A 12,707-nucleotide genomic window follows, 5' to 3' on the forward strand; every position below is an offset into this window, starting at 1 on the left:
CAGGGCAGAACAGAAACTGAATACTTCCGTTAGTAAAGCAGGGCAGAACAGAAACTTAATAGTTCTGTTAGTAAAGCAGGGCAGAACAGAAACTGAATAGTTCTGTTGTTAGTAAAGCAGGGCAGAACAGACACTGAATAGTTCTGTTGTTAGTAAAGCAGGGCAGAACAGACACTGAATAGTTTTGTTAGTAAAGCAGGGCAGAAACTGAATAGTTCTGTTAGTAAAGCAGGGCAGAAACTGAATAGTGCTGTTAGTAAAGCAGGGCAGAAACTGAATAGTTCTGTTTGTAAAGCAGGGCAGAACAGAAAGTGAATAGTTCTGTTAGTAAAGCAGGGCAGAAACTGAATAGTTGTGTTGTTAGTAAAGCAGGGCAGAATAGAAACTGAATACTTCCATTAGTAAAGCAGGGCAGAACAGAAACTGAATAGTTCTGTTGTTAGTAAAGCAGGGCAGAACAGAAACTGAATAGTTCTGTTAGTAAAGCAGGGCAGAACAGAAACTGAATAGTTCTGTTAGTAAAGCAGGGCAGAACAGAAACTGAATAGTTCTGTTAGTAAAGCAGGGCAGAACAGAAGCTGAATAGTTCTGTTAGTAAAGCAGAACAGAAACTGAATAGTTCTGTTGTTAGTAAAGCAGGGCAGAACAGAAACTGAATAGTTCTGTTGTTAGTAAAGCAGAACAGAAACTGAATAGTTCTGTTAGTAAAGCAGAACAGAAACTGAATAGTTGTGGTGTTAGTAAAGCAGGGCAGAACAGACACTGAATAGTTTTGTTAGTAAAGCAGGGCAGAACATAAACTGAATAGTTTTGTTGTTAGTAAAGCAGGGCAGAACATAAACTGAATAGTTGTGTTGTTAGTAAAGCAGAACAGAAACTGAATAGTTTTGTTGTTGGTAAAGCAGGGCAGAACAGAAACTGAATAGTTGTGGTGTTAGTAAAGCAGAACAGAAACTGAATAGTTTTGTTGTTGGTAAAGCAGGGCAGAACAGAAACTGAATAGTTGTGGTGTTAGTAAAGCAGGGCAGAACAGACACTGAATAGTTTTGTTAGTAAAGCAGGGCAGAACAGAAACTGAATAGTTTTGTTGTTAGTAAAGCAGGGCAGAACAGAAACTGAATAGTTTTGTTGTTAGTAAAGCAGGGCAGAACAGAAACTGAATAGTTTTGTTGTTAGTAAAGCAGGGCAGAACAGAAACTGAATAGTTTTGTTGTTGGTAAAGCAGAACAGAAACTGAATAGTTTTGTTGTTAGTAAAGCAGGTCAGAACAGACTGAATAGTTCTGTTAGTAAAGCAGCGAAGAACAGAAACTGAATAATTGTGTTGTTAGTAAAGCAGGGCAGAACAGAAACTGAATAGTTCTGTTAGTAAAGCAGGGCAGAACAGAAACTGAATAGTGCTGTTTGTAAAGCAGGACAGAACAGAAACTGAATAGTTCTGTTGTTAGTAAAGCAGAACAGAACATAAACTGAATAGTTCTGTTGTTAGTAAAGCAGGGCAGAACAGACACTGAATAGTTTTGTTAGTAAAGCAGGGCAGAAACTGAATAGTTATGTTAGTAAAGCAGGGCAGAAACTGAATAGTGCTGTTAGTAAAGCAGGGCAGAAACTGAATAGTTCTGTTGTTTGTAAAGCAGGGCAGAACAGAAAGTGAATAGTTCTGTTAGTAAAGCAGGGCAGAAACTGAATAGTGCTGTTAGTAAAGCAGGGCAGAAACTGAATAGTTCTGTTGTTTGTAAAGCAGGGCAGAACAGAAAGTGAATACCGTACTTTTCGCACTATAAGCCGCACCGGACTATAAGCCGCAGCAGCTAAATTGAATGATGTGTACATATATAAGCCGCACTGGACTATAAGCCGCAGGTGTTTTAATGTTTAATTACCATATGTAATTAGCATTGGGACACAATACTGTCAGACAAATGACAAGAATTAACTCATTTACAAGTTGTATTAAGTTTAGCAAATAAGGGAACAGATAAATAACATTTCAATGCAGTCAAAAAAGCAATATTTTGATTTTTACATTTTCGGGTTTGGTCACGTCGAGTCACATATAAGCCGCACCGTTATATAAGCCGCAGGGTCGAAAAATGGGGGAAAAAGCCGCTGCTTATAGTCCGAAAAGTACGGTAGTTCTGTTAGTAAAGCAGGGCAGAACATAAACTGAATAGTTGTGTTGTTAGTAAAGCAGAACAGAAACTGAATAGTTGTGTTGTTAGTTAAGCAGGGCAGAACAGAAACTGAATACTTCCATTAGTAAAGCAGGGCAGAACAGAAACTGAATAGTTGTGTTGTTAGTAAAGCAGGGCAGAACAGAAACTGAATAGTTCCGTTAGTAAAGCAGGGCAGAACAGAAACTGAATAGTTCTGTTAGTAAAGCAGGGCAGAACAGAAGCTGAATAGTTCTGTTAGTAAAGCAGAACAGAAACTGAATAGTTCTGTTGTTAGTAAAGCAGGGCAGAACAGAAACTGAATAGTTCTGTTGTTAGTAAAGCAGAACAGAAACTGAATAGTTCTGTTAGTAAAGCAGAACAGAAACTGAATAGTTGTGGTGTTAGTAAAGCAGGGCAGAACAGACACTGAATAGTTTTGTTAGTAAAGCAGGGCAGAACAGAAACTGAATAGTTTTGTTGTTAGTAAAGCAGGGCAGAACAGAAACTGAATAGTTTTGTTGTTAGTAAAGCAGAACAGAAACTGAATAGTTTTGTTGTTGGTAAAGCAGGGCAGAACAGAAACTGAATAGTTGTGTTGTTAGTAAAGCAGAACAGAAACTGAATAGTTTTGTTGTTAGTAAAGCAGGGCAGAACAGAAACTGAATAGTTGTGTTGTTAGTAAAGCAGAACAGAAACTGAATAGTTTTGTTGTTGGTAAAGCAGGGCAGAACAGACACTGAATAGTTTTGTTAGTAAAGCAGGGCAGAACAGAAACTGAATAGTTTTGTTGTTAGTAAAGCAGGGCAGAACAGAAACTGAATAGTTGTGTTGTTAGTAAAGCAGGGCAGAACAGAAACTGAATAGTTTTGTTGTTAGTAAAGCAGGGCAGAACAGAAACTGAATCGTTTTGTTGTTAGTAAAGCAGGGCAGAACAGAAACTGAATAGTTGTGTTGTTAGTAAAGCAGGGCAGAACAGAAACTGAATAGTTTTGTTGTTAGTAAAGCAGGGCAGAACAGAAACTGAATAGTTTTGTTGTTAGTAAAGCAGGGCAGAACAGAAACTGAATAGTTTTGTTGTTGGTAAAGCAGAACAGAAACTGAATAGTTTTGTTGTTAGTAAAGCAGGGCAGAACAGACTGAATAGTTCTGTTAGTAAAGCAGCGAAGAACAGAAACTGAATAATTGTGTTGTTAGTAAAGCAGGGCAGAACAGAAACTGAATAGTTCTGTTAGTAAAGCAGGGCAGAACAGAAACTGAATAGTGCTGTTTGTAAAGCAGGACAGAACAGAAACTGAATAGTTCTGTTGTTAGTAAAGCAGAACAGAACATAAACTGAATAGTTCTGTTGTTAGTAAAGCAGAACAGAAACGGAATAGTTGTGTTGTTAGTAAAGCAGGGCAGAACAGAAACTGAATAGTTGTGTTGTTAGTAAAGCAGGGCAGAACAGACACTGAATAGTTGTGTTGTTAGTAAAGCAGGGCAGAACAGAAACTGAATAGTTCTGTTGTTAGTAAAGCAGGGCAGAACAGAAACTGAATAGTTCTGTTAGTAAAGCAGGGCAGAACAGAAGCTGAATAGGTCTGTTAGTAAAGCAGAACAGAAACTGAATAGTTCTGTTGTTAGTAAAGCAGGGCAGAACAGAAACTGAATAGTTCTGTTAGTAAAGCAGAACAGAAACTGAATAGTTCTGTTAGTAAAGCAGAACAGAAACTGAATAGTTGTGGTGTTAGTAAAGCAGGGCAGAACAGACACTGAATAGTTTTGTTAGTAAAGCAGGGCAGAACAGAAACTGAATAGTTTTGTTGTTAGTAAAGCAGGGCAGAACAGAAACGGAATAGTTTTGTTGTTAGTAAAATGTAAATATGCGTATATACAGCACTGCAAGAATGGAACGTTGTTTCATGTATTGAAGCAGAGTGGCATGAATGACCATCTGGCTAGTGTATCATGGAAATAGAAACATTCTGCTGCCTTTGACATCATTCACTTGTCAAACTTCGTAATGTAACATCCATGTTTGCCGTTAACTAACGTGAGCATTTACATTGGTTATCAGACATTAGAGCTAATGTTAGCTGCCAACGGTTACACGTAACACTAGCTAATGTTCTCGAGCACTGGACATAATGATACCAGTAGTAGATATTAAGTTGCTTCGATGCTTCTGAGCCAGAAACGGGTCATATGCCAGGAGGACCATTTCCATTGCCAGTACTAAGTGTCATGTCCCGTCTACCCCTGTCCCTGTCCAGTTGTTGGAGGGTTCCAAACCCAAGAGCAGGTCATGTCCTCGGCGACGGGGCATCCGCAGTCGACCCCGGGTGTTGGTTTCGGACGGTCGGGGCAGTCGTTCTATAACAGCAGGGGGGCGTTGCCCAGAGGTGGACCCCGGAACGCCCGCGGCGTAATCAACGGCTACCGGGGATCTTCAAACTGCAGCTTCCGAGGTATGTTCAAGTTCCGTTTTATTTGTCACATATAAGGTACATGTACAGTCAGGTTTCAGAGCCAACCTCAGCACAGAATCTGCCCTGCTTAACACCATCAGTGCTGGCCTTGTTTACCTTTTTACCCCCTTGAATGCCATCATCCACTTCAATGTTAGCGTTAAAAACGCATAATCTATGTTTTAAATTATGGCTATGTGTCTAATCTGCCCCGTCGCTTATCAATGACTTGTTTGCAGTCAACATTGTCGAAACGGATTGTTTTTCAATCGGTTCATATCCTTTTTATAGCATTTCGAAAAGCTATCGTTCTCTCAAATGTCCGGGAAAATAGAAAGATTCCCCCATAAACGGCATTTATTGGAATATTCTCGAATACACTAGACACGTTGTCATTTGTCGGCCTATTTATGAATCGTTTTCAAATAAACGCTAGATTATCGATAGTATATGTGTACTTATGCACGCTATAGAGGCGGGCTGAAAAATCTATTCTCATATTTCCTCAACATCACACACACACACACGGCACATGCTGATATCTCAGTGAATACAGCTCTGATTACCCCAAGACTGGTAACATAGACTCCTTACCTTAGATCAGATGTTCTCCAAAAAGATTATTCCAATTCCTGATCGCCATTCCAAATATCGATCGCGTTTATTGATTGATTATTGGCTGCTGTAAATATATATTCCACGCTGCATTCCAACTCGCGATCACTTCCATGTTCATCAGACGGCTTGCCAGCACAGTGGAGCCAGTTGGCTCCACCTCCACAGATCCAGCAGTATAATCGAATGACCTGCAGTTACACAGGGATAGACGATAGGGGGTGGTATTTTCCCATCTGAGCTCCTAGAGCAGGGGTGTCCAACCTTTTTTGAACCAAGATCTACTTTTTTATTTACCACCTAGCCCGAGAGCTACCAGCCAAAATTGTATATTGTAAGCCGTCATTTGAGGCTTTATAAAAGCAGCATAATGAACACAAATCTGTCAGTGCCGAGTCTGACCTCATCTTAAATAACAAACAGCATTGCTTGTTGTAGTTAACAAGGAGAGGAAGAGTTGATTTAGCAAAAAAATCGAATTTTATTAATCAAGATCTACTTGAAATCAGCCCGCGATCTACCTGTCGATCGCAATCGACTGGTTGGGCCCCACTGTCCTAGAGGGTCTGCTGTACCAACGGGAGACTCGGTTGATGAAATATGAATTCAGATCGCTAATAAAATAATCAAACGACAATACACGTCGTCGGCATTCAACGGGGGGTCTGATAAGACGACAATACACGTTGTCTGCATTCAAAGTGTTAAGGTCACCACTGACCTGCTACTCACCACTGACAACCGCGACTGTGCTGTCCTTGTGCTTTTAGACCTTAGTGCAGCTTTCGACACGATAGACCATGTTATCCTCATTGATCGTCTCCACTAGGCAGTTCCCTATCCTGGTTCACCTCCTACCTCAGTGATAGAAGCTTCTCCGTTAACATCGGAAACTGCTCCTCCCCCTCTGCCTCTCTCCTGCGGGGTTTCACAAGGCTCCATCCTTGGCCCTATTCTATTTTCCCTATGTGACGTGCTCTCGCAGAATCAGTCGGAAGTCGCAATGGCAAATCTACATAGGAATGCCTTTTTATCTCAAATGACGGATTTGTGTCAGTTTTTTTAACAACTTTTTGTCCTTTTTTCTGTATTTTTCTCCCATCCCAATTTTGTCGTTATGCCATTTAACAGATTCTAATCAAACAACACCTTGGCTTTCATAATACGTATGAATTATCTCTAATTTAGACTGGGAAATATCATTTTGAAGCGTAGAAATGAGAGATGGTTCTGAAATGTATTTGTTTACAGGTGATTATCGACGCTATAAAATGCTGTGACACAATTTTTTTTCTTTCTCTGGATTATCTATCACAAAACTGAACGTCATTGGCATATATTGGAGCGCAGTTATTGTGTCTACCTTCTGTGAAAGTTTAGCAACAATCCGAGTTGAAAAACCTATCCAAAATGGCGGAGCAATGTCTATAATTAACTTTATTATTTACAGATTTCATTTACGGTTCTTGTGACACTAAATCCAGATTGAACTCTACCATTGGAAAGATTAGATTTGTCCCGTCCATGGATATGCAACATGGCTATAATGTCATTTATATAGCCTGATATTCTATAATATAATGTGTTCGGATGGCAGAATTCAGTACTGTATCTACAAAACCTTCTGTTTAATCATCTTCCCTTTATCCATTTGCTTAGATCTTTTGTACATGTGATCTCAAGAAGCTACTGAACTGTTATTCATGTCTGGTCATTTTTAGCATGGTGTTATTCACTGTCAAAGATGCAAAGAAAAATCATAATTCATATTCTCCTTGTTTCATCACAATTTAAGCAAGCCTAGTAATGGACACAATATTTCTGACACTGGGAATACATTCACTGAGGTCCATAGATGTCCCTAGATACCAAGAACATTATACCTTTACCACTTTTTCACTTGAGCCAAAACATTCGTTTGTCACCCGTCATCTTTATTAGAGATGTTACTTAACACTTTGAATGCCATCCACGAGTTTTCTCGTGTTTACCCCCCGCGGGTTGAATGCCCACTCACGAGAATATTTGTTTGTTCTCTTTTTTTTTTTATTTTGAATAATCCATTTGGATACCATCTGATCTCAGGTAAGGAATCTATGTTACCAGTCTAAGGATAATCGGACCCGTTTTCACGGATATATAAGCTTTTATGTGATTACGTGATATGGCTGTTTGACTATGCACGCCGTCAGGAAATAGGAGAAGCGATTTTCAGCGAGCGCCACGAGCGTGCATGCGTACACATATACTATCGATAATCTAGCGTTTATTTGAAAACGATTCATAAATAGGCCGAACAATGACAACGTTCTAGAATATTCCAGTAAAAGGCGATTATCATGGAAACCTCTTTTTTTCTCCGTGAAAACGAGGGGTTTTCTAAATGCTATGAAACGGAAATGAACCGATAAAAAAACAATCTGCTTCGACAATGTTGACTGGAAATAGGTCATTGATAATGCGACGTGCAGATTAGACACATAACCATAATTTAAAACATAGATTAGGCGATATTAACGTTAACATTGGAGTGGATGTGGGCATTCAAGGGGGTAAAAAGGAAAACACGGCCGTCTCTGAAAGTGTTAATGTTGTAATTTATTTATATTACAGTATCTCTACTGTATCTGTGAGTGTGCACATGCAGGTGTGTTTACACACACACGCACACGCACGTCTCATAAATACATACCTGGGTAAGGTTTCAATGTTATGTTTGGTATTGTGTGAATAGTTGTGTGAATACATTGAATAAATGTCTCAAAATGTACTGAAAACTTTGAAGGCTTTTTTCTCCACAATATGTTTTGGTGACATCCGATATGTAGTAGGGCATAGCTTGCTTGATATTTTGAGTAGAAAGATATTTGTATCATTGGAAAGCTCTTTCCATTGGTCTATACATCTCAAAATGTGTTTTGTAAGAGCAAGTCACATAATATGCTGCCCCTTGGTCTGATCATTCAAAAACACAATCTCTTTCCATTTTTATGCCGATGACACTCAGGTTTATCTTCCCATGAAACCTAACAATAAATCCAATCTTGACAGTCTCCAATCCTGTCTAGATGACATAAAATGCTGGATGGCAGTCATGGCACACAATTTCTTACAGCTTAACCAGTCAAAATGCGAAATCCTCCTTTTCGGCCCCCCAAACCAAACCAGTGTCATCGCCAGCAGCCTGGGTAACCTGTCTGCCCTAGTCCAGCCCTTTGTGAAAAACCTGGGCGTGCTCTTTGACCCCGAGTTTACTTTCAATTTGAACGTTTGGGGGCCAGCCCCAGTGTTCAGATATCCTTAACAAAAGCAGCACATTAATTGCACAGATAATATCTGTATCTAATAGGAGCTTCTTTCACTAGTGGTGATTTATGACATGCATCAGTGATGTTTTAATGAGACCACCATCTTCTGTCTTCAGGGGCATATGATGGCTATCGCCCTCCTTTCTCAAACACTCCAAACAGCAGCTACGGTCAAACCCAATTCAACACATCTCGGGACTATTCCAACAGCACCTACCAGCGGGTAAGAACTCCACCAACTGATTTTTTGACTTAATGACTTTACTTTTACATCGACAATTTTTTTTACATTTATTACTGTACATTTTTGGCTGTATAATCAACAAGACAGCGTTGGGTATTTCAGGGACATGGTGGTTCGTTGTTACTAGTGTGTTCCTTCTGTTCCTCCTTCAGGAGGGCTACCAGCCAGGCTACAAGCGGGGAGCTGCCCAGGGCCCTCGAGGTTGCTCCAGAGGTAATGCCCAAGCAATGCGATCCTAAAGGATCCCCTAAGGACTGTCGAGTTCCGCCACGCTGAACATTCACACTTTACGAATGTGTTCGCCCCCCCAAGTTCACTTTTATAACAATTTTTTTTTTTTTTTTTTTCTTCTCATTGGTGATCTTTTTATTTAGATTTTATCTCCTCCTGGCCTGGTCAGTTGGCCTGCTTTACTGTAGGTATGTCTAGAAGAGACTCACATGTTTCAACACATGCAACGCTGAACTTCTCACAGCAAGTCTGTATTAAAACAACACAATAGATATTCCTGTAAACTTGAAAGATTTCATTAATTTATTTTTTGTACAAAATAAATGCAAAAAATACCCTTTCCACTGTCAGTCCAGTTCCCATGAGAATCTTCTATATTTTTTCCTTTACTGCCCATAACTGTCAGACACTTTTCTTCATAGTGCTTTTGTTCTCATAGCTGTTCTTAATGTTTTTTCCCCTCATTGACCGTATTCACACGGTGGGCGTTTTGCTCCTATGTCACGCTTTTCACCCCGTTCCCGCCTCTACGCCCTGTTGCCGCCTCGGCAAAATGACTGCCGTGTGAATACGGTCAATCCCCCCTCTTCCTCTTTGTACGCTGATATTATTGGTTGAGACTGTTTCAATAAAAAAAATGTGTTCTATTACCTGCCGGCTGCCGCTAGTTTCTTTTTGATTTTGGGGGCCTGAGCCACAATACTGATTTTAGGGGCTGAGGTCTTTAATGCTGCATCCATTCATCCATCCAGGGTCGGTCCGTCCTACTGTCAGGCCATAGTAAAAAAAGAAAGAAGGCAAAATAAAGTTTTTATATATATAATAATGAATGTGTCCCTTGCTCAACATTCGAGAGAAACACTGACTGGTGAAGATTGAATGCAGTTTGGTGAATCAATTTCACCAGTTACAGTGTTTCTCTCGAATGTTGAGCAATGTGGCCATTCATCTTTACTAGGGGGGGCATTTTCAGGATCTCATCTAGGGCCCAACAGACCCACGGGCCGGCCCTGCAGCGTCTATGCCAAATACAACGCAATTCGGTTTCCGGGTTCCTCTGATTGGCCACTAAGCCCACGTGACTGCGCGCTAGCACGCCCCCCTTATCTCCCACTGCCGCGCTGTGAAGCGGAAGATGCGAGGCGGTGGTTTCAGCAGCAGCGGCCGTTTTCTTCCTTAACAGATTGCAGAATGGGTACAATACAGTACGGCGCAATACACACTTGTTAAGGGGATGCAGACCAGAGAAAGACGTTTGTCTTGTTTACATCAGGGTCCCCCATTTTCAATTCATATCGACATTTATGACATGCACAACATACATGACGGCTTTGGCTGTTTGTACGATGAAACAAAGAACTTATTTTTATTTTATTTTTTATTGATCTTTTTTCCCCCCTCCTTTTTTCTTGGATTTTCTCCCATCCCAATGTTAGTCGTTATGCCAATTGCCAATCCCCCTTCCTGGTCGCTGCGCACTTACCCCCCACAGTCGGTCTGGGAGAGTGGAGGCTACCACGTGCTTCCTCCGACACACGTCTAGCCAATCAACTGCTTCTTTTCACCTGGCAGCGCGGACTCTCACTGAGAGCGTGTAACGTGTGGAAGGATCACACTACCGCCCTTAGATCCTATCCGCGCTTAGCAGGCGCCCCGACCGAACTGTAGGAGTCGCTGTTTACAACGACCCGGACCCACCCCGCCAGCTTCTCCCACCCTCTAATACTGCCAATTGTATTAGTGTGAACGGCCAGCCAAGCTGGTGACAACCCCGGAGCTGTGAGCTGGATTCGAACAGGCGAAGAAACAAAGAATTTCTAAGATATACATTAACTTGGATTTCAGTGATATTCAGCGGTTATGTCAGTGTTCTTAAAAGCTTGTAGTTGTGCATGTCATAAAAAAAAACTCATCATTTGGGTATTTCTGAATGTTTTGGCATATGAGTCTATATAGGATGCATTTTTGTGTAATTGTTTACATAATACAGGACTAAGGAACATGGAATTTTTTTATTTCAAGGACAGGACTAAGGAACATGGTATTTTTTTATTTCAAATTATATATATATAGGACTATGTATAAAGAAACCATTTCTTCTTTCAGAAAGGCTGATATAAAGCTAATGTTTTGTGTAATTGTTATACTCATTGAGGACCATTACATTTGTAGTATTAATCGTAGAATCATATCATATCAGTACCTTCAATAAAGAGTAGATCTGACTACTTTACTGAATTAACAATTACTGTGAATATCTCCAAACCACGCTCAAACATTGAGTAACAATACCTTGGATGATGTAACTGATATGGATATTAGTCGCGCTACTGGATAAAAAGACGCTGGTACCCTTGACAGTTAAAAAAATACAAATAAATCACTATTCATTCCAGATGTAGCTTATTTTTCCAATCATATTGTACTGAACAAAGATTAGCAACACATTTTCTTGCGGTGAATTCCTGCCTGAACATTCAAGACATGCGTGGGGCTTTTAGAGAGGAAGATCCGTAGGACATCACAACGTCGATTCCTAAACGCAACCTATTTGATATAGCTAGAGGAGAGATTACACCCATGCAGCCTCGAGTGTCGTGTGCAGTGTAAACAAACATTGTTTATGAGAGTAGTAGTTTTGGGAGTAGTGGGGGAGAAATGAATTAATGAATGAATGAGAACTTTATTTAACAGATTGCAGAATGGGTACAATACAGTACCGCATAATAATAATAATAAGAACGAGCCGCCTCGGAAGAAGACGGCCGCTGCTGCTGAAGTGTCTTCCGCTTCACAGCGCGGCAGTGGGCGATAAGGGAGGCGTGCTAGCGCGCGGTCACATGGGCTTAGTGGCCAATCGGAGGAACCCGGAAACCGAACTGCGTTGTATTTGGCATAGACGCGGCCCTGCATCCATCCAAGCCAATCGGACCTCTGCGATTGAAGTGGGGTCGGTTTGACTTGGATGATTTTTGGTTTTTACTTTGCTAAAGCTGACGAGTGTTTTGCCTCTCGCTCCTTCTCATTGGCTGAGCCCTGCCTTCCACATGTCCATGGAGCGAGTCTCTCCTTCCACATGCAGCGAGTCTCTCCTTCCACATGCAGCCAGTCTCTCCTTCCACATGCAGCGAGTCTCTCCTTCCACATGGAGCGAGTCTCTCCTTCCACATGGAGCGAGTCTCTCCTTCCACATGCAGCCAGTCTCTCCTTCCACATGCAGCCAGTCTCTCCTTCCACATGCAGCCAGTCTCTCCTTCCACATGGAGCGAGTCTCTCCTTCCACATGCAGCCAGTTTCTCCTTCCACATGGAGCGAGTCTCTCCTTCCACATGGAGCCAGTCTCTCCTTCCACATGCAGCCAGTCTCTACTTCCACATGGAGCCAGTCTCTCCTTCCACATGCAGCCAGTCTCTCCTTCCATATGGAGCGAGTCTCTCCTTCCACATGCAGCCAGTCTCTCCTTCCACATGGAGCCAGTCTCTCCTTCCACATGGACGAGTCTCTCCTTCCACATGCAGCCAGTCTCTCCTTCCACATGCAGCCAGTCTCTCCTTCCACATGCAGCCAGTCTCTCCTTCCACATGGAGCCAGTCTCTCCTTCCATATGCAGCCAGTCTCTCCTTCTGTCACTGTGCAAAAGGTGCATTTAAGTGGGTAGGAATAATGCCGTGATGTTGAAGCCCTGGACACCAGATGCTTCCCTCCAC

At 41.4% G+C, this 12,707-nt stretch overlaps 1 protein-coding gene across 4 annotated transcripts in view; it reads left to right on the forward strand.

Moving 5' to 3' along the window:
• caprin1a (cell cycle associated protein 1a) overlaps positions 1 to 12,707 on the forward strand; it is a 76,324-nt gene that overhangs the window by 60,278 nt on the left and 3,339 nt on the right. For all 4 annotated transcript variants that reach the window (XM_084309207.1, XM_084309209.1, XM_084309208.1 and 1 more), the window contains 3 exons: positions 4,408 to 4,602; positions 8,642 to 8,748; positions 8,922 to 8,982. In XM_084309207.1, coding sequence (XP_084165333.1) covers positions 4,408 to 4,602; positions 8,642 to 8,748; positions 8,922 to 8,982 — 363 coding nt within the window. The remainder of the gene's footprint in view (positions 1 to 4,407; positions 4,603 to 8,641; positions 8,749 to 8,921; positions 8,983 to 12,707) is intronic.

The sequence above is a fragment of the Notolepis coatsorum genome (genome assembly GCF_963971535.1).
Source record: "Notolepis coatsorum genome assembly, chromosome: 2".
In the NCBI taxonomy this organism is placed as follows: domain Eukaryota; kingdom Metazoa; phylum Chordata; class Actinopteri; order Aulopiformes; family Paralepididae; genus Notolepis; species Notolepis coatsorum.